The sequence below is a fragment of the Panthera tigris genome, chromosome C1, assembly GCF_018350195.1.
Source record: "Panthera tigris isolate Pti1 chromosome C1, P.tigris_Pti1_mat1.1, whole genome shotgun sequence".
Taxonomy (NCBI): Eukaryota; Metazoa; Chordata; class Mammalia; order Carnivora; family Felidae; genus Panthera; species Panthera tigris.
Window position 1 is genome coordinate 49,516,079 of NC_056667.1, and position 27,734 is coordinate 49,543,812.

The 27,734-nt window shown below is 40.7% G+C and overlaps 1 protein-coding gene across 32 annotated transcripts in view; it reads left to right on the plus strand.

Annotated features, from left to right (window-relative positions):
- Nucleotides 1-282: 282 nt before the first annotated feature.
- Nucleotides 283-27,734, plus strand: part of NFIA (nuclear factor I A) — a 371,559-nt gene continuing 344,107 nt past the window's right edge. For 28 of the 32 annotated variants that reach the window (XR_006221521.1, XR_006221520.1, XR_006221522.1 and 25 more), the window contains exons 1-2: nucleotides 5,218-5,592; nucleotides 11,028-11,559. Coding sequence is in view for 17 of the 32 variants with exons in the window: in XM_042997409.1 (XP_042853343.1) it covers nucleotides 5,566-5,592; nucleotides 11,028-11,559 (559 nt within the window). In the remaining 15 variants the exon portion in view is untranslated. Of the gene's footprint in view, nucleotides 345-4,834; nucleotides 4,865-4,968; nucleotides 4,988-5,217; nucleotides 5,593-10,129; nucleotides 10,222-11,027; nucleotides 11,560-27,734 lie in introns of those variants that run through there. The other 4 variants (XM_042997401.1, XM_042997402.1, XM_042997406.1 and 1 more) reach the window with 4 other exon arrangements.

Sequence of the window (27,734 nt, forward strand, 5' to 3'; positions counted from 1 at the left end):
TGCAAAGTCTCGTACAATCCAAAGCACACAAGGCAAAACCAGAGAGAATCTGAGAACCAGCCAGCCCGGGTTGGATCGCTATCAAAAGAGGAGAGAGAGACAGTGAGAGAGGCAGAGAGCGCGCATTGCAATTGCAAAAGCCTTCTGATTTGGAGTTAAAAAAAAAAAAAAATCTCCAAGAAGCCTGCAATTGGCCCACAGCTTTAAAAAAAATCTCTTCCGGGTTTTCAACGGTTCCAAGTTTATTTAGATTTTTTTTTAATGCAAAAAAAAGGGGGACAACAAATGAAGCAATTCGTCTGAACATTTTAAAGTTTCTCACGTACTCTTTTTACATTGCAATGGTACGTGGCACATCTTAAACTTTCTATTTTGCGTTTATACGATGTGTGTTTTATAAACAACAATAATGGTAGAATGATTTTGTTTAATGGCTAAGACTTTAAAATTTCTCTAGCTTGCGTATGCTTTTAAGTGATTGCTGGGTGAATGTCTATTGTGATGGTTTTGTTTTAAAGATGTAGCTTTGTGAATGGCTTTTTTCTTTTTTTTTTTTTTGTGCTATGTACATCACAGATCGGGGTTCCTTCTTTTTTTTTTTTTTTTTCCCGAGATTTGAAAAAAATGCTGAGCTTGACAGATTTTTTTCCTCCTAGCGCTTGCTCGGTTCCAGAAAGGGGGAAAAAAATCCTGTTACGTGCTCTGTTCTGTAAAAAGACGTCTGGCCTCAGCAGTCAACCTAACTCGAAAAGAAATGTCTGGACCCGGCGAATAATTGACGATTCGATCCTCTAATCAATGGGACAACATGGGAGATTGACAAAAGCTTCAGCCAATCATGAGGAAGCTTGGGTGTACAATGAATGGTTCTCAGTAGCCAGAGGGGGCGGGGCAGAAAAGATCTGAAGTTCTCTGCGGCTCTGAAGGGGATGGTGTGGTTCAAGCTGTCAAAGCTACAAGGTCTTCCGGATTTAGCAAGCACAATAGGAAAGAGTTTTTGAGTTTAAAGGGAAAAAAAAAAAACCGGATTGGGGGATTTTTGCATGAATTGTAATGCTTTCTTAATTGCCTTTTGGAAAAAAGTTAGAAAAATTCTGCCAGAGAAATACTAACTTTGCATTAATAATTATTTTTAAATTCAGGGAAGTTGTTAACTGTTGTGAAGGGGGAGGTTCAGCTTTTAAAAAATGTGTAGCTTAGAAACTTGAACTACAGGACTGTATTGAGCTTTGGGAAGTAGTGTACTGAATACTCAGCATTACAACACTTCTCCCTCTGGTTATCTGAGAAGCTTTGGCTTTTCAAATACTTTGAAGGAAGAGGCAAGCCTCTCTTCTTGAACTGGAAACAACAGTTTTAAGGGGGGAGAGGATGTGTCACAGGTGGACTGACAGCTGTTTTATACATTTGAAAGGAAGGGGGGGAGAAGGACTGTTTCTTTCTCCACTTTTCTTGAATTCTGCTATTTAAATATATGGTCAGTGGCAAATAGGCTATTAGAACTAGCCAAGTTCACATTTGTTCTTGTTACCACAACAACCCCTGTGGAGGGTGTGTGTGGAAGATTGCTGACTTGCTAACTCTTCGTTGGAGTCTGGCCTCTTGGACAAGTCTTTGATACCAATCCAGTGGAAACCAACTGCAGTAACTTGCAGCTTGTCTTGGAGGCAGTAACTGGCAGCCTCTGACTAAAATACATCCATCTCTTCCTTCCCACTGAGCATTGTAGACACCTAATTCTGTTGGGAAATGAATGGAAAATAGTATGGGCTCTTTCCCATCTTTGGATTAAATTCCCATCGAGCTATTTCCCAAGGCTTTAGGCCTTCTAATCAAATCTGGTTTGGAAACCTGACGTTAAAATCCACTTGGACGCTCAGTTCACTGACATTATCCAATTTAGCATTATACGCATCTAAGAAAAATCTGCACGCAAGTGACCAGTGGGTCGAAAAACTAGAGGAGAAAAATATTGGAAAATGCTAGTGATAAAGTTGGTCTTGGTAAGAACTACAGAGTTAATGGCAGTGTCACTTATGTACCCCAATTTTATCTTCACTGCTTTGGGCATTAAAATCTAAATCATATTAATAAGATCTTCCTATCAAGTAACCTCCGAAATGAGAGGTATTTGAGATGTACATATAAGTGAAACCTTATTGACGTAATTTATATATCTAAGAGGATTTCACTAAAGCTGGCAAGGTAACATTTCTGCAAATAAAACACAGTAAATGCAAGGCTGGGCTCTGTGCCAGGAAGAATATGGATAGCAGAGAGCATGACAGGAGCCTCCTTTGCGCAAAGACAATCCCATTTCAAGGCAGCCTCCTAGCACTTGCAAAATAAATGATTGGAGCGGTTATTTCCAATAAGGGGTTTATCCTTCCTAACAATGGGTCATTTATATGATTGCAGTAAACTAGTTTTTGTACTTCACCTGTTTCCTACACTGTTTTCTCTACTATCCTTTCTTTCTTCTCTCCCCCCTCCATCCCTGCTCTCTCTCAAGTGTCCTAGTATCTTTGTGAACTCTGGACAAGGATTTACTTTTGCAACTTGGGAAGAGGGGAGAGAGTTGGAAATGTTTTTTACCCCCAGACTGCCCTTTGAGGAACATCTGTTTCTTTGTGTGTGTGTTTAAATTTATGCCTGTTGGAGAGAAAGTTACCAGAAGCCTTTCTGTAACTGTAACTCTTCTACTGTATTTTTCTCAGTCTTGTTTCCAAAGGCTGTAGTTGGAACTGTGCTTTGTAGTGTTTCCCCGCCTCCCCCCCCCCCTCCCATCCCGCGGGGGAGGGAGCGGGAGCTGGCGGAGATAGGAGAGAAAGCAGGAGCGGATGTGAAGGGCTTTGGTGCTGAACTTGGATCCAGCCCTTGCCTAGAGGGCGCAAACAATCGTCCCATATCCAAAAGTCTTACGAAGGGCGCCAAAAGTTACTTAAGATAATATTGCTAACCGCAGAAAGCTGGAAATCGCGGGCACATTCACTGCTGCAACAAAAGAAGTTTTTAAACTAGAAATATCAGCATTAAATTACTTTTCCCTATTTTTAAAAACCAGGGCGATGTGCCAGTCCTTTTTTTAAAAAAATCCTTTTCTTTTTCTTGAGATTCAGTTAAAACTAAGAATCTTTCTGGTTTTGGAAAGAGGCAGATGTGAAGTATATCTTTTAATACACCAAAAGAAAGATTTTAATCTGCTCTGGAAGAGAGCTTCCCAAGAGTACACACGGAACAATAACTTCTCACTGTGCCTCAGTTACATGTTGGGACCGTCAGCCAGAAACTTCTATCGAGGAAACTTGGAGCGAGTTGAAGTTATAGATCCCAGCAAAGGTTTCCGTGGCCAGGAAGGTTGTCTCTGTAACTCGGCTTAGCTTTTAGGACATTTCTCTTCTCCTGAAATCCAAGAGGAACCAAGGAAAAGCAGTTGTTTAATTGGGGAAAATGGGACTCTCTCATTAAAGATTTAAGTCATTATTTTCCCTCACCCCTTAATAAATAATTTGACAGATTTTCAAGGATATTTAGGAGCAGGGTGTGTGAAAATGATCTGAAGCATTCAGAAATTATTTTAGCAATAAAGTAATCGGAGAACAAGCATAAAATAATTTTAGACAGATGCAGAATATTTTAGAGGATTATATTTTGCTTTCTCCAGTAGCATGTTTCTTGCCCCTAACTTTAAAAAAAGCGGGGGGGGGGGCGTGGAGGTGGGTGGTGTAGTCTGAATGAGCGTGGCCTTAGCACATCACTTCATCCCCACCTGCAGAGTGGGGGTTCCTACAGGACTGTCCTCTTTTCCGAGGCTCTCTCGCTATTTAACCTCTACCAAGGTGCAGATTCCTCTGTCTGTGTGCCAGTGTCTTTCAACCTGATCTTTCCTTTTGGAATTTTGAGAAGGATTCGCAAATGCAGCAGGCTGCAAAATAGAGTTAGGAAGAGGAGGAGGAAGAGATGGGATGGGGGGCAGGAGGAAGAAGGTATTTTTTTTCTTTTTTCTTTTTTTTTCCATGAGGGAGGAAAGCCTGGAGAGAAAATATGAGGTTAAAAAAACTGGAAAAGCAGGCTTATTGGCAACTTGCCAAACCCTAAAAACCACCCCCCTTTTCTGCCAAAACAATACTTTAGCAAACCTAGAATAATTGCAGGAAGCTCTTTTTTCCATTTTAAGAACGATTACCTGGGGGAGGGAAAAAGAGGGGATTCTTAAAAGGCACCCTTCCAGAGGTGTCCCAGGAACAGGAACGGTAATGATAGCCTGTGTCCAGTTCTGGGCACGCGTTTGTGGACCAGAATATCTCCCTTCCCTTAGGGGACATCCCTTTCCTTTTTTTTTTTTTTTTCTCCTAAAGAGAAAAAGATGTCACAGCTAAACCACTGTTGTTTCTGAACGTGATAGAACTTTTTCTATGGCGTCTGTGTTCAGACCCACCAGTTTCACAGTCCTGGGAGGGAGAACGCTCATTAATCTCCGCCTCTTTTTCTCCAGACAGCCCCCCCCACCCCCCAAATCCGGTGACTCTTCTGTGTGAAATTATTCCCCACCACCCCCGCTTCTGAATGCCACAGGACTGAAGCTGCACAAAGTTTGCAGGATTTTGTGCATAATTACCTCTGCCGACGATCTATTCCCACAGAAAGCTTCGTTGGAGAGATTACAATGCTTTGAGCCGTACCGCATTTCAGAGGGGAAAAAAAAAAAAAAGTTACCTAGGAGGTCTGATTTTTTAAAAAATTTGCATACATGCAAATTTGCCCCCCCGGCCTTCTCCTCGGTTCTCTACGTGCCCACACAGTGAACCGGGAGCGCAGGGCAACCTGGCAAAGTTGTCCAAGTCCTCCACCGAGGTCCGCGAAGGTCTGCGGCGGGGCTTGGGGGATGGGGATGAGGAAAAGTAGTTTTGTTTGCTTAAGCACATCCTGTGGCAGCCTATAGCTGCCCGGGAGTACAGACTGTAACTGCTCCTCACTGCGTTACCCAGTAATGCGCTGAGCGGGGAAGCGGGGGCGGGGGGGGGCAGAGGGAGCGAGAGAGCCTGCGAGCGAGGGAGCGAGAGAGGGAGCGAGCGAGCGAGCGCGAGCGGCCGCGGAGGCTCGGGACCCGGCTGGCCGCGCGGCGCCGCAGCCGCCCCCTCCCCCACGCCCCCCCCCCCCCCCCCCCGGCGGCGGCGCGAGCGGGCGGCGGCTGTGCGGTGCGGTGCAGAGCGGAGGCGGAGGCGGGCGCGCGGGCAGCTCGCGGGCACCCGGCCGGGCGGGCGCGGGAGCGGGAAAGGGTGCGCTATGCCTTTAACGCCCGCGTACAGTAGACATGTATAGTGGAGTGTAGGGAAACTCTAGGCGGGGTTAAAGTTCAGCTCATGGAGCGGCAATCGCGCTGGCTGGCTGGCTGCAGTTGAGCCGAGTTGGAAATGTGAACGCAAGAAGCAGGCTTGATTTTTTTTCTCCCCCCTTCTCTCTCTCTCTCTTCCTCTCTCCCTCTTTCTCCTTTCTCACCCGCACTCACGCACACCTCCAAACCGCACACCCAGACGCACACGCACACCCCACCGCCCGGCAGTTATGTATTCTCCGCTCTGTCTCACCCAGGTAAGCAGCTGTTTGGATGCGGCGGGATGGGGGGCGGGGGGCCGGGGTTGCGGGGGCAGACCTGGGGCTGGGCACGGGGTGCCGGGGACCGTCGCGCCGGCCGGGCCCGGGGAATGTGTGTTGGTGTGTGCCCGTGTCTGCGCGTGTTTCTGTGTGTATGTGCGCGTGTGCTCGTGGAGGGGGGGGGGGAGAAATACAGCTTTAAGAAAGTAACTTTGTTTCCATGCGGGTGCATTCCTCTTGCACGGCCATTTGTGTGGGCACATGGCTAATGGCGCCCTCTTATTAATGCGTTAATTAATATCGGGGCGATTGACTGCGGAACGGCGGTGTTTTCGGACGCCCCGCACGTGTTTCGGCGGGGTTGCAGCCCATGACACGCTGAAATCTGGACTCAGCGTTTCTGCAGCCGGCAGGCCGGTTTCTGTAGTTCCGCGGCGCCCGGGGAGGGGGCCGCCGACGGAGCCCACCGCACGCCCCGCACGCTCGGGGCAACCGAAACCCCCGGGTGCGGGAGAACTCGCGCCTCTGCGCCCACGGCCCGCGCGCGGAGCCCGCGCCGCGGCAGCCTCCCCAAACTCTTACTTTTGTTTATTGTTTGTCAGCCTTTGGGGTCCGGCCGCGGGAGGGACGCGGGCCGGCGTCCCGGGCCCCGGCCGGGACAGCGCCCCTCGGACGCGGGCGGGCGGCGGCGAGCCGGCCCCTGAGCTCGGCGGAGCGGGGCTGCGTGGACGCACGTCCCCCAGCGCCGGCCGGGTGGAGCCTGCGTCCTCGCAGCTCGGCGCCCGCTCGCTTTCCCGAGTGAAAGTTTCGGTGCCGGGACGAGCCCACGCTGCGCAGGGCGGCGAGCGGCGGAGGCCGCGGGGCCGCGCGGGCTGGGGAGCGCCGGGCGGAGTTGGGCTCTGGGCCGCGAGCCCGAGCAGCAACCCGGGCCGGACGCGGCTCCCCCAACCCCCCCCCCCTCCCGCCGCCTCCCGCCACCGCGCGACTCGGGCAGCTCCGCGCGCAGGACGGGGGCAACTTTTCCCCTCCGACTCTGCTGACTCTACTCGGAGCGTGGGTCTCTCTCGCCCCCCGCCCCTCCTTCCCATGCCCTCCCTTTTCATCCCTCTCTTGTCTGCACCACCCCTAGGCAAAATATTGCTACTTCACGGCTCCAAATCTGGACCCTTTTGAATATATTATTTATTTTCTTTGAGTAAAAGGCATGAAGTCAAAGTGATTTTGCGCTAAAAACATTTTTTTTTTTTGGAAAAAAAGTGTGAGCTTTCATGCTGTTTTGGTACATTGCAATCTGACCATTAATCACCTACGTGAAGTTGTATGCTTCATATAAAATGTTTATTTACCACTCCCTTAAAAAACCTGCTACCACTTATTGCTTTCATTTAGCAGGAGATAACGGTTTAACCGGAATACTTGATGAAAGGCTAAAAAAGTGTCAATAATTTTTTTCTTTTCCTTTCTAGATTCTGGATTTATTTTTCATATGACATCCTTTCTTATTCCAATATCGAACAGTAATCATACCGGCTATTTGATCTCGGAAGACTCTTAAAAATGCATCTTTTATGTTGAAATGGTCTGTTTGGGATTTAGGCCTAGCCTTAGTAATGGGTAGCAGTTGCTTGTAGTTATTGTAAAAGTTTTTTATTTTTCCCTAGCAAACTTCCAAAGTTCCTATTTTGGGAACTGGTGGAATTAGGAAGGAAACTTTTCCAACCACTTCTGGCAAGGTTCACAATTGCATATGGATAAGATGCAAAGTGTCAGAGAATTTGAGTGAGTTATGACTTTAGTGAAAACGCTGAGTACGAAGCCTCAAGTTCTTGCTGGCCAAAGTTTGCCACCCAGAGAATGTGTAGACAATACCAGCGTGCTGCAAGAGTGGGGAATGACCTGAGCAGACCCATGAGCCTCTTCTCAAGTGAGCTCTCGAAAGATACATTTATATTTGGGGTTGGTGCATATGTGAGAATACCTGTGTCTCTGTGCAGGCCCAGGGCAGAGTCAGGTATTTGACAAAGCTGGATTCTCTTGGCTCATGAGCTATTATCACATTAAGAAAGTTTTGTTTTGTTTTGTTTTGTTTTTAAACATATTTGGCAGTGTGATGGATACATTCACTAGGCCTTCTTCTGGAAACACCGCTAAAGGAAACACTTAGTGTAACAGTTTGTGAAGCAAAGGTACACTAAATAGTGAATGAGAGCCATAGATTTTGAGGTCTTCTTTAAAAAATTGATTTACAGTTTTATTCAACTTGCTGGAACACCTACAAAGCTCTAGAGCCAGTTTTAGAAAGACAAACTTAGGTAGTTTATTGGTCATTAAAGAAAGTCCAGTCAGCACAGTGATAAAAGGACTCTAAATGAAAGAATGAACTCCATGTATGTGTGTGCAATTTTTAAAACTTTATGAAGAAAATGTCAGACATCTTATTTTAAACCATACAAGCATATCGTAACCATCCTTTACCTGGCCATGGAATGATATAACCCAGTAGAAGTTTAAAGGTGAACCTTTAAAAAGTAGTTCCAGAAATATCAGTGCTCAGTGGTTCTTAAACTTGGCTTACTTACAAACAGATCAACGTTTAAGATGCTGATTCCAAGTCATATCGCTTTTGAAACAGGTTTTCAGGTTTGTTTTCATTGGTGGCCTCTGACTTTCTCACTGAGTACATATGTACCATATTCTTTATTTTCTCTTGACTGTTTTGGAATATTACATAGCGTATGGCAGTATGTGCAGCAGCATGATTTGTAGGGGCATACTCTTTTTTCAAAATTAATGTATGCTGTGCCTCGACATTACCTACAAGTTAACGATAGTTTTTACTCTCGATGATCTAGAATATTTCTGATCGTGAGGTGAGAAAGATAACTAGCACTGTAATGGTAGTGGGAGTAAAGTTATACAAAATAGTGTACACTTTTATTGGTACATTCTTGAAACCTTTGGGGAGTAATAAGTCGTAAATACTTTTGATGCAAAATTGGGGACTTAGATTATTCTTAACGATTAGTTGACATAGTTGGCCTCATTTAAGGGTTTTTATGATGAGATAGATAGGCATTTGGTTGGCAGGTAAGCAAAATCCTTTTGAACACGAATGAACGCAGCTCACAGTTCTGTGAGAAGCTTACTAGTAGGAGTCTCTTCCAACATTTAAATGCCATATCAGAATGCTTTTTGAAAAAATGTTTACTGTCGTTAATAAACCTTTTGAGTGAGATAACATTTCAACATAAATGTGGATTGTTTGGAGTGTAGTTATGCTTTGCTTTGTAAAATGGGGCTGAGATTTTAAAATGAAATCCTCCCTTTGGTGAAAGCTCACTTTGTAGTTAGGGCAGACTCCAGGAGTTCTTTGCATGATACCACAGAGCCTTGGTCCCTAGCATGTCCTGTGTATGTAAGAAAATCAGCCAATGTGAAGGACTGTTCCAAACCCCAGTTTTATGTATTTTAGAGCATTTCAAGGATGAGCTCAGAATTTAGTAATGTTTAAATGCTTTGCGGTTTGGTGTATACCTTATAAACCGTGACCTGAAAAATGCTCCCCCACCCCATTTCTGTCTTTTAAAGTATGGCAGTGAGAAAGATTCTCAGACATCAGAAATTAAAAAATGTTTATGGATAAAGGATAATCTAATTCTTGTATTTTTCTCTGTTTCCTCTCCACTTAAAGAATGCACATATGTTATAAAAGCTGACTTCTCTTTTGGATTTTTATTGAATAAAAGCAGTTTTCAAAGCTAAACTTGAAATGCAGAGCCTAGAATTGGTTCATAGAAGAAAAAGATAAATGTCAATTAGTGAAATGATTTATTATGTATTACATTATTATGTACTTGCTTTAAAAATAGTCGTCTAGTGTTTACATGATTGATTATAATTTATAATGTTTTAACAGTCTTGGAAAATTGGCAAAATATTTTTCCAATTTTAACCTCTCCATTTACATTTGAACATTTAAAAAATTAATAATTTATAGTAATAATATTTTGGACATTACAGTTACTTGTGCCTCCAAAGTATATATTTAGATGGATATTACAAACTGAAAAAGAATGCATTTTATAATATTTGTCTGTTCTACACCCTTCTTTAAAAAGTCATCAAATATCTCTTTGGTTTTCTTATCCTCATTCATTTGAAAGTAAATAATTTATCTTTTGGGGGTTTGTGCGGTGGAGAGAAGTTATGTAAGATCAGTGTGGGTTGGTTAATCAAAAGTTAGATGTACTCAGAAAGCTTTGTGGAGGTTACTGTTTAATTTTTCTTTAATTTTGTATTTATATTTCCTAAGAAAACATCAAGTAAAAGAATCAAACATTTTCATAGGACAGTAAGAAAAATGTGAACATCTTAAATTGAATTTTATTTTCAAGTTACTTGCATTTTAAGAGGCAACCGTGCAGGGTTTTCCTGGAGTCTCGTAAACATTAAATGTACCAGCTTCTCTATTTCCTTGTGAGAAAAAGCCTGAAATATTATTTTCAAAAATTAAATAACGGTTCTCTTTTTTTAGGGACGATTATTCCTGAAGGCATTTCACGAAATTAACTGTATTTAGTTGCAACCGTGTTGTCACAATGACGCATTCTATTTACTATTTGGCATGTACGCTTTTCTTTGTTTTTCTCCCCCCTTTTCTTCCTTTTTGTTTCATTCCCACAGTATCAGCAAGTATGTCTTGGAAATAGATCTTTTATTTCAGCCTGAAGAATTTCAAATTCATCTCTTCTTTTGTAGACGCCAAATTTTTCCAAGTTTTTGACTAAAAAAATCATACGCAACTGTAATACTTAAGAAGGAATTAAGATGTTACCAAAATGACTGAGAAACAGATTAGAGTCTACAGGCAATATTTTTAGAGGGAAAGTCTTTGTTTTCATTGATCGTGGAGATGATTTTTTGCTCCTAGACTTCCATAAACATTGACTGGCATCTAAATGTTTAGGATTTGCCAATCTGGCGGCCGAGCCCTGGCTGTACTACAAGTAGTGAGGTCAAGGCTGGAGCAAAATTAGATATGCCTTTCTTGAAATAGGGTTAAGATTATATATCATTATAAGCATTTCAATAAACTTCACTTGCTATCTAAAGGATTTGGGACCTAAGCCTGGCAATAGAACCTGGTGCACTTTGGTGAACATATCAAAACATTTTAAGATTTTTAGCAATTTTTTTTGCCGAGATTGTGAGAAATGATACTGATAGTTTTCTTTTTTCCCCCTCAGACTCCCTATAGGCATCCTCTGTATAATTTTGGTAAGGTAATGCTTGAGTCGACTTTCAAGTGAAATAAGCATGTTTTTTTTGTTGTTTTTTTTTTGTTGTTGTTTTTTTTAAATGACCATCTGAAGAAAAGTTGTTTCCTTTTGTCTCCATTGTAGTTATATTTTTGTTTTTGTTCATCTCTCTAGGATGAGTTTCATCCTTTCATTGAAGCACTTCTGCCCCACGTCCGAGCCTTCGCCTACACATGGTTCAACCTGCAGGCCCGAAAACGAAAATACTTCAAAAAACATGAAAAGCGTATGTCAAAAGAAGAAGAGAGAGCCGTGAAGGATGAGTTGCTAAGTGAAAAACCAGAGGTCAAGCAGAAGTGGGCATCTCGACTTCTGGCCAAGTTACGGAAAGATATCCGCCCCGAGTACCGAGAGGATTTTGTTCTTACAGTTACAGGGAAAAAGCCTCCATGTTGTGTTCTTTCCAACCCAGACCAGAAAGGCAAGATGCGAAGAATTGACTGCCTTCGCCAGGCAGATAAAGTCTGGAGGTTGGACCTCGTTATGGTGATTTTATTTAAAGGTATTCCGCTCGAAAGTACTGATGGTGAGCGCCTTGTAAAGTCCCCACAGTGCTCGAATCCAGGGCTCTGTGTGCAGCCCCATCACATAGGGGTTTCTGTTAAGGAACTCGATTTATATTTGGCATACTTTGTGCATGCAGCAGGTAAGTGCAATGGTGAGACGTTGTTCTGCTTTCTCGTGTGTTTCTTTTCTGCTGACCTCTGTATGTGCCGGGCCATTCGGGCCCCCTCCAAGTGGCAGGCCACATACATAGAGACAGGTGTGGTTGCAAAGGTGAACCAGAGTCAGAATAGCCAGAAGCCCCGGTGTCTGAGGGGACATCTTCACTCAGGTGGAAAAGCGTAGCTTTGAGAGGATTCTCCCCAAGTTCAGTTCTCTTGGCGAGTAGTGTTGTCAGAGGTGTTGGTAGTTCTGTGGTATGTTTAAACCACGTTTTTTGATGATGGGCGAGAGAAGCCTCATAACACCTTTCTCATAAAGGGGGTATTTTGAATGGCAGGTGATCTAGTTGAAAAGCACGGAGTTTGGTGGTGAGGCAGTATTTTTAGTTGCTTATCTTCTGGGAGTGTTTTTAACCTACTGGGGCCTCTTGGACCCCATGCTTATTAAGAAGATGTGGTAAGATTACTGTCAAATTGCTGATCATTTATGAAGGAAAAAGAATCACATTAATACGCAAACTTTAGTAGCTTTGTACTTAGGAATTCGCATTGTTGTCTAAGATAGCTGAAGGAAAAACAAACCAACTCTTTACGCAATTGATGGTAAGGTTAATCTTAAAAGTAACCAACCTGGGTAGTGCATGAATGTGCTGAGAAATTGATATTGATCATTGATGGAGTGAGTTGCTTTGATTGGTGATAAAATTCTTTATTGTTTCAAGGCTGTTTTCGAGGCATGTTTTACCTGTGTATGTTATACCATTCTAGAGTAGCATTCAGGATAAAACTACTGAGGGCTGACTGAAAGAATGCATTTTTACTTTGTTTCTTTTGCCTCGTTTTAGACAAAAGGTTCATTGTGTTATGTGAAAGCTCAGGTCTTGTGTAACTTGTTGACTTTTTATATGTACATATCGGTCTTGCTGGATTTTACCTTCATGGCAGTTACTTGAGCCAGATGAAAGAAAGAAGGTTGTGGAATCCTACCAGTAGGCTCTTTTGGGGTTCATATATTCATGTTTTTCTCCCCACAAAGAAGAGAGGTGTTACCTGTAAGATCAACACTGTACTGTTTTGCAGAATGTTTTTAATTCTAAAAATGCGAGCTATTTTTTAAAGTCAGCTGATAGCCTATTCTCTATTATTTTCCTCAATATATGTTTTAGAAAGAGAACTTTTGTTACCCATCTGTCCTTACATAAGAAACTGGAGAAATTAACTTTGCAAGCATGTCACATTATCATTTGCATTCTGTTGGCAGGGGATAGATGAGTATTTTAGAGGATGTGATCTGTAAGTGTTTCAAATATTTGGGTTTTGGAGAATGTGTACTTAATTGTAAGAAGCGCCTGTTGCTTTAGCCAGTTCTGGGTAGTGAAAATGAAAAGGCAGCACCTCTCCAATGACCTCTAGACAGGAACAAGTATCCTTTTCTTAATCCCCCTTTCACCCTATTGTTACTTTGTTCTCTCTATTGGAAAAGCAGAGTTAAATTTTTAAGAAATTTATTTGCGTACGTAAGTGGAGATTCTGACAGGGAAAGGCAAGGTGCGGAAAAAAAAAAAAAGGATGGGTGTTACAGGTGCTTTCAGGGAGCACCCTTTAAGATCTTGGGGTTAATCTTTTTGATATTTAGAAAAGTCAATCATTTATAAATTGTCGCCAGTGCTTTAATTGGCCAGCATAGAGAAACGAGGGTACCAACAGGTGACACACACCGTGGCTTGCGCTTCCTTACCAGGTACGTCGAGGTGAAGTACCAGTGACCTCTGTCGGGGTGAGAAGAAGAATCGTTCTCAGTGTGAGATACAAACGTTTCCCTTAGATTTAAAGAGCCGCAGGCTCTCCAGTGATTGCCATTACATGTGTTCTCCTTCGTTGTTGACCGTTTGTTCCTGTGCCGTTGCTGCAAATCCTTGAGCTCACACGGTGGCTGGTTGTCTCAATACCTGAAGGATTATGTGGGTAACGTGACAGGTAGAAGGTTGCTTAGGAGAGTTAGCATCCCTATTGCTTATGAAAGATTTATTGACAGCAACGTGGATCAGACTACCTCTCGGTTTGGTTTTCCTGACGTATCCCAGAATCCCCTGTTAGGCCTGAATGGCAGCCAAGTGTTAGGCCATTGGCTTTCACGGAGCGCAGTAATGGCTGCTTCTCTGTGCACGCAACAGGACGGCTGCAGAAGAAAATATTAAGGGCCTTTTGTCTGACAATAGTTCACATTTGATTTAAGAGATTTAGAGACCTGTTATTTGTGGACGGGAAGCTAGTTGCCAATACAAATACGAGGTAGATCGGTCAACTTACATACAACTGATTTGACAAGCATCTGTTATAATACTGAAGATTTGTAAACACTAAACAATGTTTTTACCTCCTTAAAAGTTTTGAGAACTTGCCAGTATTGGCAGGAGGCAGAGACTCTGAAACGTGCTTCAAGAAACATGCCAAAACCATTGTGGCCTTTTCACCTTTAGTAAATTTTTTTTCCCACTCTCTCTTAAAATGTTGGATTTTTTTTCCTTCCAAAATGCCATTTCCCCCACTACATAGCTCCCAAAATAAGATTTTTTTTCCCTTTTAAAAACTTGTACAATAATTATTGCTTCAAGCCTCAGCCTTTTCATTGGTAGGAAGTTGAAATCTTAGAACACACGTATAAATACTGGAAGCTAGTGCAGAATCAATCATTCTTTAAAAGTGGAGGTGATTTCTCCTAAGACTGATTGAGATGCTAAAATACAATACATAAACCACCTTCCAATTTTTTTCCCCTCTAAATCCAGTGGTGTTAGAACTGTCTGAATTTTGTGGCTGATAAACAGTAACAAGGGTAATGAAATTGGAGTGATTCCATAAGCCTGAGAATTTCATCTCGTTAAAAGTATAAAAGAGTAAAACCATTTTATGCCCTTAATTTGGTCTTTATTTGAGTTGTCCTTCCATATGTATCGTATGACAACTTGGAGATATTATGGAATTGTGGCAAATGGCTTTCTTTGTGGGCGTGTAACAGTAAAGCTAATTTATGACCAGTCTTTACCAGATGATCTGAATCAGAATCTACAATATACCCGGCACGTGGCAAGGTCACAATTTAAGTTGTTAAGGTCATAACCTTAGCCACCAGGCATTTGACCTTTTAGATAAAGTTAACCTTTGTTCATTAGTAGGCACTCAACCGAGAACTTTCTGGAGAGTTTTTTTTTTTTTTTTTTTTTTTTTTTTTAACTGCGTCTGTATAACTTCTGGTAATGTAATCAGATTCTAGAAAGATTCTCAGTTGAGTTCGTTAAATTTTGTTGGGAGGTTCGACTTCTTAAGGACTCCTCTCTTAGATAGAGGTGAGTTGCTATATCTAAACTATAGAATGATAGTGTCACAATTTATTTTTGATAGCTATTACCTGCTGTGAGGTGGAATGAAAGCTCTGAGGCAGCCGTGTGGAGACATTTAAAAAGTAAAATTAAATAAATAGAATTATATTTAAATCAACTAAGTAAGGCCTTTGCTAATTTTCGAGCAGCATAAGGCCCAAAGCTAAATTGCAATAAGCATCTTCACTTTTTGCAGATGAGGAATTTCCTAACACTGGAAGTATTTTTAGTAGCCTTAAAATTTGCTTTGAAAGACTAATAAATGACTGAAATTTGTCAGGTAGTTACTGTAATTGTTGATTAGCCAGTGACAGAGCGAATTGAATTTGTCCCAGTGTCCTAACACGAGTAGTGTTAGTTTTAAGGTAGAAGGTGACCAATTTTGCACAGTACTGTTTTAGTACAGCAGCTCCTGGCTGCTTCCATGCTGGCCCTGCTGCTCCCTTTGCTTAGTTTTGCTTGGACCAGGAATAGTAACGGTCCTGTCACTCACTGAAAGAGCTGTTTGCGGTGTGTCGGAAGTCTGGTACCTGTTCTGTAAACCTGTACGGCCAGTATTACTGATGACCACATTACTTGCACCATATTGCTCATTTAATCATGCTGTTGTGAATGCTCCCTTTAAATTATTTACATTCTGCCAGTTTTATTCTGATGTGCCACGTATTATTCCATATCAACAAAGGGAGAGATAGTCCCATTCAGGTGCATTTTAGTTTTATTTTGGCTTCATGATTGCCATTCCTTCATATAGTAATAGAGAAAGCCGTGATATGCAGATAGACCAGATGGTCATGTTGACAGATTGAGAATTCACTTCCTACTGCTTCAGAGCAGGTGTAAGATTGGGAGTGTCTGTGTATGAGCGTGTGTGTGCTTCGTGTGCATGTGTGTGCACATTCAGGCTGCACACAGAGTGCTCTTTAGAGCACTGCAAATGATTTCTTTTTTTTAAAAGCTGTTACTTTAAATACACTGTAACTATATGTGTAAGGTTAGCAGAGCATATAGAATAAGGATTGTAAACATTTTTAAGTGACTAATGTTAGATTGTTATAGTTTATAATTTTATGCTGAATTAGTTACGGTAATTGCTTAATTTTTAGGTGACTTACTGCATTAGTTTGCATCAGTATTGCATATCTAAAATACGTTCAGTATATTTTGTTAGCAGGCATACATGCGTATGTGTGTATTTATGTTCAAGTTTAGGACGACGCATTATGTAATTACGCTTTTTCAGTACCTCAGTAAACTCCTTAGTAGAAGGGTGTGCAGCTAGTTTCTGGGATTTAGAATAATAAGCTGTATTCAGAAAAAGAGGGAGTAAGACTAATATACAGTGACGTTTAAAATTAAAAGAGTAAGTACCACCCTGTCTCAAACTCTAACCGTAATCTTAAGCTAAACTCAAGGTAGATTTTGTGGCTGACTGATCCATTCCAAATTATTGGTATATGCACCGTTTTAGAAAATTTCATTTATTTTTTTGTCTTTTAATTCTTTAAAGGAAACAGCACCAACAGTCCACAAACTTGAGATAAATATGGCTTTTATGTCCTTCAATGTTTGCATAACTTGAGGGTAGTAACAATATCCTTTGTCTAGAATGTAGTGAAAAAGATGGAAATTCAAAGGCAGAGAGGGTATAGGAATAGGGAGGAAAGGTTGTTCAGAGTAAACTTATGAACGGAGGTCAGCTCATTTATGGCTAAGAGGTTTGAATGTTGGTAAGAAATTTCCCAATGCTGCTGGCTTAGATTTGCCTTGTCTTCTTTTCCACCCAGTGATGAATAGCATTAATTTAAACCTATTTAGGGCTAGTGTGGGAGAAACCACAGCCTTTGTTGTGGTCACTGCTGTACACAGTAGGACTGGGTGTTTCACTTGGTTAAGGCCTCAAGCTGCTTCCACAGGATGCAGAATGGCCTGTCAGTTTTTAAAAACTTGCACAGAAGCAGCAACCATTCTAATTGCTTGCAAATGTTAATATAGATTATTGAAAGCAATTCTGAGGCTAGAATAGAAGCAAAAACATGAAATACAGATTGAATTCCCTGAGAATGTCAAACACCAGTTTGTTACCATCTCAGCAATAATTTCCCCATCTTTATTTAGAGGTTAAATCTTGTTTTTAAATATATTATAAACTCTACATCCTTGCGAGGTGGGAGGTGTGGGGTAAGGGGAAGGAAGAAGTCAGGTGGAGGAGGAAGAGAATGAATGAACTGGCATGCTTTGTGAAGAAACACAAAACTGAATTTAATCGCAAATGGAGATGCTCTCAAAGTGTTTTGGTTTAAGTAGTGACTGTAAAAGGATCCCAAGCACCTAGGTATCAAGTGGAGAATTTTATAATCCGTCCCCCTGCGTGCGTGTTTTGGCACCATTTGTTTCAGACTCAGAGAGTGTTTGGGGCTTTCGGAGTTCCTATTCAAAATTTTAGAAAAGAAAAGTTTTGCGAAAATTCTTATCTTTTGAAGGGTCCCATAAGGGACACTGTGACATGCATAAACTTGGGAAAGGGACTGTTGAGATGTTTACGATTATTACCATCTTGCTTTTTAAAGTGATAACTTACAGTGTTATCAAAATTTTGGCTGTTGTGTAGGCAACTGTAAGATACAGATTATTGATCTAAACTTTAGAGTCCCTCTGAACTTAGCAGAATTGTCTAGCTGCTGCCAAGACAGAAACAACTTTTACCCTAGGTCTTTCCCAGAATATTAGCAAACGACACTTCATGTGTCCTTACGATCATTTCACAGTGTCAAAGTATATTTTCTCTGATAACAGCACTAGCCCTCCTATGAATATTCTAGTTAAATAAACATGGCTTGTGAGGCAGGGAAAGAAGTCCGCAGTTGACAAATTGTGACAACCACGTGGAGAGGATATTTTTGCCGTTCTGTTTGCAAAAACAACTAAATAAGACAAAATTAAGAGACAAAAGTTCTCTTTTTCTTGATACGTACCTTGGCCTGTGTTGGTCTTCCTTAAAGCATAATATATTGCTAATCCCAAACCTAGAAATGATCAGGGCAATGATAATAGCTAGAGATTGAAGTAGAAAAGCTTCAGTGTTCTTTGAGACCTTTAAACTTACTTCTCTTCATGTCTTTCACACGCTTTCCTAGTGGTAAATATTTTGGACCTAGATCAATTGAAAGTAAAGAAAAGGACATGGGGGAAGAAAGGAAGGCAGGAAGGTGAACTTTTATTGAGTTGTCTGTTTTGCGGCAAGCATTTTCCTGAGTTTTGCCATACATGGTAGTTTTCTTTTTTCTCTCTCTCTCTCTCTCTTCCTTTCTTATTCTTTTCTTAAAAAATTCATGGCAATATTGTAAATAAATATGTGTTCTTCATTTGCGCAGGCAAAAATAAAGTTTCAGAGTGTCCAAGTGACATGTGTATAGTAAGATTGAAACCGAGGCCTTCTGATTCCAAACCCACTTCTCTTCCACTTACAGTTAAGATCCACTCTGTATCCCTCGCTCTTATCCAGTCGTGTGGGGGTTGGGTGTCATTTAAATGGTATCCCACACCTACCTTGAATCAGAGGGAAAGAAAAAAGTCAAAATCCAGACCCTTCCCATGGAGACGTTTTAACTGTGGAGTCCAGTTCTGAGGCACAGAATGAGTCCATACTTGGCTAAGAGAGGGAGAAAATGTTCTTATGCTTTTGTCAGTGTTGGGGTCCAAAGTCTGGAGTGACTTGTTCTTTCTTGTTTTTAGAATGTTGAAGTTCAGGGGGGTGGGAGGGAGTGGAGGGTGGGGGATGGGTATTGAGGAGGGCACCTTTTGGGATGAGCACTGGGTGTTGTATGGAAACCAATTTGACAATAAATTTCATATATTGGAAAAAAAAAAGAATGTTGAAGTTCAGTGAATACAAGCATTATAACAGGTTTAAGATCCCCTCCCCCCCTTTTTCTAAGATAGATGAATTGGTTCTAGGTGTTTTGGGAAGCCACTGAGAATTAAAGCAAGCATTAGTTTAAAAATTAGAATTGCATGTAATATTTTACGAGGTAAAATTTGTACATATTTTCTTATGTGCACAAAAGGTATATTTCTAACTTCTCTTCATGATTAGATAAAAAAATTTAAATTTACATTACTCTAAACAGATCCTTTGATTACGGCCTCGTGTATCATTATTTAAAAAAAAGCAAACATTGAGTTTTATTTGTTAAAATTGTTTTTTAATATTAAAGAGAAAGAAAAAATGAAAATAGGAACAAGGTTCATCTTAATGCCCTTAAATGACTGATTAATTGATGGATATATTTAGTACCCTTATTTTCATATCTTTAAACTTAAGCAAGATTAATTCTTAATGACCTCAGTGTAAAAATTCAAAGCCCCATTCAACATGAATTTTCTAATTGTAAATAGAAAAAAAGACCAGTAATTATAATTTATACTACATTCATTATATGTCTATTAATTCTTCTAGGGTTTATTTAAAAAATAAGCTGCTGAACTGAATTTATATTGAATAAAATAGAAATGTAGCTTTCTTTTTAAGTTGCTTTTTTAGAAATGCTAATAAATTAAAAGTTAGGGTTGTTCGGAGTCACTGTCAGTTATGCCAGAAAGAGAAAACTGAAGTGCATGAGTAAAAGTATAAATTGGAAACAAGAGGATTGGAATAAAAAAATAGGATTCACACCCCATTGTCCCATACTGCATCCCTTTTGATGTCTCTGATGAGTGTTTATGGTGGTCCCAATAACCTATGAGTTTCCAGACCAAATAGTTTTCAGAGCATATATATTCAGATAAATATTTTAATGGCTATTTTCGTAGGTTAAAAATGTGAGGTGAAACAAAAGTAACAATAAGACGTATCTTTAAAAACGAATACAATTTCAAAATTTGTATGTATGTCTGTTTAGCATCTGCCATTGTCAGGCTGTTGTCTTTGTTGCTATGGTTTGGGTGATTTTATTTCCTTTTGTAATTTTGCCAGCCCATGATTGGATAGTGCAACATGTTCATGCTGTTGGGGAAGATGTATCTGTGGTGAGTTTTATAGCTTGATCTGAGTGGTAATTCTTGGTATGGAAAGCTATTTATTTGTCAGTGGATAATAGGAACTTGTGCTACTATATCAATTATTTAATTTTCAAAATTAGGGACATATTATTCACTACGGGGAACTCAGAACTGTCTCTGCTGTTATGTGCCTGCCTCTTCCCCTATTGGAAGCATCTCGAATTCTGCGTATTTTAATCTTAAAGGGATTATTTAATTTTAAACTCCTACATGCAGTGAATATTCTACATGCAGGATCCCATCATTGTCACTTTCAAATATTCCATTGCCTTTCAAAGGAGCTGACATTACAAGTCCTTAGGTTGACAAATTCTCATCAACTTTTGTGAAAAATTTGGCTGCAGAAGGAGTAAAGTCAAAAGAGGGCCATAGACAGATGGATTTCAGTGTTTAGATGACATCAAGCCCTTCTCCGTGGCATTTTTAAACATTCCAAATGAGTGAGGAATGGAGATGCTTAAAGAGCTCACTATAGAATGAGTAATTAAGATACTATGTATCTGCATGTAAACCTTTGTAAGCATCCTATTCAACAGAGCTGTATGGGCTCAGACACCATGGCAGATTAGCAGTGAAAATCATAAATATCTTTTATGCTGAACACAATTTGTAAATAGTATTAGATATTAAAGATGTTGATGGAAACCAACGTAGAGCTGAGAACATAATTTTAGCATTAAGTAATTGGGAGTTAAAGATGAGTGGGTTACAAACGCTTAAGGTCAAGCAAGGGTTCTGGATAAGAATTTGGCAAAAGCCGCTCGGTATCTTTGTGTGACCATAGCAAGATTTTCGCACGGACGCATATTGTATAAAAAGTTAGTAGGTTACTAACGTCTCTGATTCATTTAGTTGGCTTTTCCTCCCCTTCTTTTAAATGGTGGAGGTTCTCTTTTTGGAGAGTAGTTTCAAGTAACTTCTGAGAATGAAGTCTTTGTAACTTGATGCTGCTCAACAGCATAACTATTGTTGTATGTTCCTGTCAGGGAAAGATAGTCATTGCAGTACTTTTATTGTATGGGCTCTTAGTATGTGACAAGGACTTTTATTAAGAATTCTTTCTTTTTTTTTTTTTTTTTTTCCTGTTAGATGTACTTTTGGAAGTCCCTCCTCCTCCCTACCCAGTCAAGAATTACAGAGGTTTTAAATAACAATCAAATGATTTTTAAAATTACTTTCTTGGTGTATTCACTGTACGGACAAAAGTCTTATTTTCAAGAAAGGTTCTGGAATTCGTGTGCTTTTAGATTTTCCGTAAAATAAAGTGGGAGAAGTAATTAACAGAAAAGTGCCATCTCATCGGGGCCAGGATGTATACAGTTCTTTGGAGAATGAGGATATGACAGCCTGAAATGTTAGGGTTGAAGAACTAATTGTTCTAAAGATATTTGCTCCTCATCTCAGAAAAGACGGCAAACATGCAAAATGGATAAATGTAATCCTTTGTACTTTTACCACCTACATTTTTAAACTACAGTGACTCTGATTTCTCTAGAAAGGTCAGAGGTTTCAGACAGAAAGCTTTGTAATTCTTCAAAGAGAGACATTTTCAATTTTGCTGTATAAAGACTGATTATGCACAGCTTTTTTACTTTATTTACAGTTGAGCCTCAGAGGTTCTGGGGTGGGGGCAATGCTGAATCCGTGAAGACGTGTCATGAGACAGCAGAAGTGGATGGAAACAGATAGATTGGGGAGGAGCACAGATTCCCACTTAGAGATGCACATTTTTGGGCCTTTATTACCAATCGCCTTGTTTAAAAGTGAAGACAGGGGGCGCCTGGGTGGCTCAGTCGGTTAAGCGTCCGACTTCAGCTCAGGTCACGATCTCGCGGTCCGCGGGTTCGATCCCCGCGTCGGGCTCTGGGCTGATGGCTCAGAGCCTGGAGCCTGCTTCCGATTCTGTGTCTCCCTCTCTCTCTGCCCCTCCCCCGTTCATGCTCTGTCTCTCTCTGTCTCAAAAATAAATAAATGTTTAAAAAAAATTAAAAAAATAAATAAATAAAAGTGAAGACAGGACAGTGCCTTTTGCTCTGTACACAGAGCGTTCTGTGATAGACTCTAAATATTTTGGGCATCTCCAGGAATTTACATATCTGGGTGCCTTTTCTTAGGGTTGGCTTTGTTGGTTTTTCTAAATTGTGGATACGGGCTTCTCTGGTTTTATGTGGGTTTCTTTGTTTCTATTTTGTTTTCCTTTTGGACCTCTCCAAGTTTGGGAGAATTGTTCATGTTGGGTGGCGGGGGTGAGCAGAGATGGTAGTTGACTTCTGTTGTGGGTTACTCCCATTATTCGGGGAAACAGGCTCAGAGAGTGTTAGTAACTCACTCAGGGTTTTGCCAAGAGTAAGTGGCGAAACCAGGATTAAAGCCAGATCCATCAGAACCCAGACTTGTGTGGTTAACCTCTATAATATTTAAATTGGCTTTTCATATATATTATTTTATTAGCTTTTCACATAAACCTTAAATTTAGGTAGGGGAGCTTTTTGTTATAATTACCTTTCTGCAGATGAAGACGCAGAGAGGCTGAGTAACATCTCCATGGTATGATGGTTAGTTAGTGGTTAGGGCTTTTTATCTCCAGGGTGTTCCCCAAGATATCAGGCTCTCTGAGCTCCACCCCTGAATTTATGGATGGGGTAAAAGTTTTCACTGGAAGTATGTAACAGTGCTGAAAGCCATGGTTTTCTCTGAAGCTGAAAAAATAGTGAGCGACTAGACCTTTTTCTGGTTTGTTAATAGATTTCAGCGTTTCAAACCTTGAAGGAAGCGGTCTTCATTTTACAAGGTGAAGACACTAAGTGCATGCATCCCAGGAGCTCCGAAGATAGAACATTCTTGTGTGAATTGGATACCACTGTGGCCTGTTGTTCCCACAGGCTCTTTGGTTGGTGTTGGCATAGAAAATCTACCTCAGTTGCCTTCGTTGACAGATTCTACCACGTCACTGGCCACTTGACTCAGGAAACATATTTTGAGCGCTTGCTACCTGTTAGGCACCGTGCTAGATGCCAAGGATACAAAACTGAAGAAAATACTATGAGACGAGCTGATGCCATCTCGGGTGAAATTGATCCAGAAACTAAGATTTCAAAGCTTTTGATGTTTTTGAAGTAGGATCCTTACAAACTAATAGCCCATAGGAAGCTTTTTTTTTTTTAATTAAAAAAAATTTTTTTAATGTTTATTTATTTTTGAGACAGAGGGAGAGAGAGCACGAGTTGGGGAGGGGCAGAGAGAGAGAGGGAGACACAGAATCTGAAACAGGCTCCAGGCTCTGAGCTGTCAGCACAGAGCCCGACGCAGGGCTCGAACCCACGAACCGCGAGATCATGACCTGAGCCGAAGTCGGACGCTTAACCGACGGAGCTACCCAGGCGCCCCTTGTTTAAATTTTTTAATGTTTATTTTCAAGACAGAGAGACACAGAGCATGAGTGGGAGGATGGGCAGAGAGAGCGAGGCACAGAATCCAAAGTAGGCTCCAGGCTCCGAGCCCAGTGCGGGGCTCGAACTCACAAACTGTGAGATCATGACCTGAGCTGAAGTCGGACACTTAACCGACTGAGCCACCCAGGCACCCCATGGAAGTTTTAAACATTTGCAGAACCAGCTGTTGCTGTTGCCTTCTTACTGTACCATTGGTACATGTTGAGGAATTCTCTCATTTGATGATACTTCTACTACGTTGTTAAATTTTCAGTTTTCTTATGTCAGAACTATCTATGGAAGTGGAAAGAAAACCCAAGCAGATACAGGACCGGGCACAGGTGTTTTTTATTACTTAATAGTTCACTGTGGCATGTTGGTGCACAAAAAAGTTCTATTTCTTTTTTAGGGGCCATCCTTCTTGTAATGCCGAAGGATAAAACAGAGTTATAGGAAAACTAAACAGCAGGAGAATGAGGGAGTGACAAACAGAAAGGAAGGGAAGGCCTTGGAGAGCAAGCCATGGTGAATTCATTTGGCAGTTGGTGGTAGTTCCTAAAACACAGCCAAGTCTCAGTATTATAGCCACTTAAATTCTCTGTTTTCCTCTATCTCTGAAGAAAGTTAGCAATCTTGAGACTTTTACACTGAAGTGGATTTTAAGTTGTCCGAGGTCTCAAGCTGCTTTGCCTTTCTTTCTCCTGTGAAAAGAAAACAGATATGGATTGCATTCAGACAGAAAGCACAGAAGAGGTCCTATATGTGCGAGTGTGTGTTAGTGTGTTAATGGGACAGCTGTGAGGGTCTTCTGGGAAAGTGTGTACAGATGGTGGTAGGAAGGAGAACTATCGCATGTCTGATAAATGAAACACAAATAACGACCCAAAAATCTGGTGGTCCCAAACAGTGGATATTGGAGTTTTTTGTGTTTTTTTTTCTTTTTCTTTTTCTTTTTTTTTTTTTTGATTCTCTGTTCTGCTTATTGTTTAATCTGAAAGTGAGATCTCTTTGCCCAGCCAATGCTAAGTGTGCTTTTCTTTATATAGAGTGCAGAACAAATGATTTGTTCTGTAATTATTTTCAAAAGGCAGAAAATCTGTGTGTAACATTGAGAATGGCATGGGATTGTCATAGAAACTCACTCTGAACACTGTAAATAAAAATGGTTGGGGATTAGTCACAGTACCATGTGGGACATCATGAAACTGAAGACAGATTTCTTTGTTTTACAGGCGGTAAGAGAAGTGAGGCAAACTTGATAGAGTTCATGGGATGTTAGCAGTTCATTTCCTCCAGGGAGAACCATGTTGTCTTCAGATTAAATAAGCCACCTGGATACAGACTTTAGAATTTACCTGATGCTTTTAGCAACAGCTGATGTTCCCTTTATTCTAAGAGTGTTTTATCTCCAGATAATGGAAGTTTAACAAGTTTGAAAATCTCTGTTTTTGCTAACTCATCTTCAGACTCTCCCCCCTTCACTTCCCCTATACCTTCTTTCCTTGTAATCTTGAATAGCATTTTTACAGTTCTGGCCTTATTCTGGTTTCTTTCACATGATATGAGTAAAGCTGAACACATTAACCCTAAGCAGACTTCATTAATGTAGTATATTTTAAATCCTATATATTCAGATTAGAATTATGACTCTGCAGTATAATACCCTTTTCTGTTTTTAAATCTGTTATTTAGGAGGAAGTTGTTTCAGAGTATTCTCATTGTCTGGGTCCAACATCTGGAAAAGGAATTGTTTGTCTTTAAATTTGGACTGAATCCCCAATTGCAGATTCCCACCAGGGTGATGTTTCAATAAACTCTAATGTGTCAGCTTTGGATCCTTGAACTTTTAGAGGTAGGAGCTGACCTCTGAGAGGGGGTTTCAGGATGTAAGGAACTTAGTGTGTGGAATGACTCATGCTTCTGACAAGGCCACTTTCACGATGCTATGCGTTATCGAATGTTCCTATTTGTAATCTAGAGAGTAGCTGCCATATTTAAATGAGGGTAAGGTGTATTTAGACAAATGTGGGATAATTAAAGTGAGTATATTCCCTTTCTAGATTGAGTTAACAGTGAATACAACTAGCCTTGAAATTGGAGAGTGCACATGCAAAGTGATAAATGAGAATTTTGGTGCATGGAGTATACAGGGACAGGCTGCCTTCTTGCTGAAGGCTGTGGTCACACTTTATATCATTGTAAATGCACACACACACACACACACACATATATATATATATATATTTTTTTAAATATATTTTCTGGTTTTTTAAATTTTATTTTAGAGCACAAGCAGGGGAGAGGGGCAGAGGGAGAGAGAGAGTGCGAATCCCAGGCAGGCTGCATACTTACTACAGAGCCTGATGCAGGACTCAATCCTACAACCTTGGGATCATGACCTGAGCCAAAATCAAGACCCAGACCCTCAACCGACTGAGCCACTCAGGCACCCATGTGTTATATATAATAAATATAACATCTATATCTATATCTATATCTATATCTATATCTATATCTATATCTATGTCTATGTCTATATCTATATCTATATCTATATCTCTTGTATCATTCCTTCTACTGAGCACATCCTCACTCACCTTTAATTGGTTAACATTGCTGAGGCCTTCTTCTGACCCCAGCACCAGCTGAGGGCTCCTTCCCTACATTTCCACAGTGTCCTGTTAGCACTGTGGTAGTGCTCACCGTTAGAACTTCATGCATCGTAATAAAATGATCTGTCTTCCAACTTGGGCTGTGATTTCTTAATGAGCAGAGACTGAGTTGTATTTATTTTTGTGTACCCTCCCCCATACGGGTATGTAGGGCTCACCACCTGGTGTGTGTTCAGTACCTTTGTTGAGCTAGTGACCAAAGTGGAAGATCGGGCTTGAACAAAGCAAAAAGTTGTGAGATGTTCATAATATGGATTGAAAAACGAGGTGACATATAATATAGCTTTTGTTCCCTCAGGAATACTGAATTTATGCTTAATTTTGTTGTTGTTGTTTGGTCAGAATGATTTTCCCTTCTCACTTTATCATGTTAACTGATTTTTGTTTCTTCACCAAAATCCAAAGTTTCATGTTAACCCAAAGGAGGTACTGACATGTGAATAATCATTAATTCTGAAAATAAAGGTTTTGTGATGCTAGACTATTTATAAAAAAAAACATTCAGGCTGTTTGTTTTCCCATCTAAGATCCTGGTCTTGACTTTTATCTGAACTGTGTACCTAGGAAAGTGATCAAGTAATAAAGCCACTGCTCCAACTTGTTTGTGAGGGAGTCCCCTTTATCCACCAGCAGGCATTTATCAAGTACCTACTGTGTGCTCAGTGCCCTGCTGGGAGGGAGAGTAAAGGATATCAGCTTCATGCTGGAATTGTTAAAAAGCATGATCTTGATTAAAAATGGAGCACTCTGCTCAGGATGGCACCCATTTTTGTTTGTTTTTGGACCCCGCACTGTCTTGCTCTGCAGGGAAAGTGTTTGTGGATCATACCCTTATCTCAAGTGAGAATTTCCAGGTTTGTCTGTCCTTAACCAAGCAGGGTACCTTTTGGCATGGTTGGAGAGGCCAGAGACAGTAGTAGTAGAAGAGTTAAAGATCAGAATGAAGGCGTTGGGCCCCATTATATGTGGTGACTCCTCTAAGTTCCCCCTGCTAGCCAGTGCTGTGCCCTCATTAAAACTGTTAGACCAATTTCATTAGCTCCAAAATGCACCAGCATATGTAAATCTTCTTTGTTTAATTGGAGACCTATTGATTGTAGGGTAACATAAGCCTCTCTAAGGGAAACAGAACCCAACTGAAGATAAGAGTTTCTTCCCCCCCAACACATACAGCATTCATGATTTTATTTCTCTAGGCATGTTCATTATCAACACCGTTCCACTGCAGATTTTCCCGTAAAGTGTTTCCGTCTGGCCCCGTCTTCATATCTAAAACCTCCTACTGGTTTCAGCAAAGGATAATGGAAGCATTTTGACAGAATATACATTACTGTCTTCCATTTTTTTTTCTCTGAAACCTTAAAAATAATGAGAAACAAGAACTTTTAAAATCATATGAAAATCAATTTTCTTGAAAACCGAAAATGAAGCACATTCTTTTGTGCTTTCATAGTCTATTAAAGGGGACCAAAATCTGGACATCTTCTTTAGGTGAACAGTCACTAAAAATATTCTAGTGGGGAATGAAAACTAGAATGTAATTTTTTTTTTCAGTTACATCCTAATTGGACCTCAGGGCTGTAGAGAGGATAGTGTGCCCGCCTGTACTTTG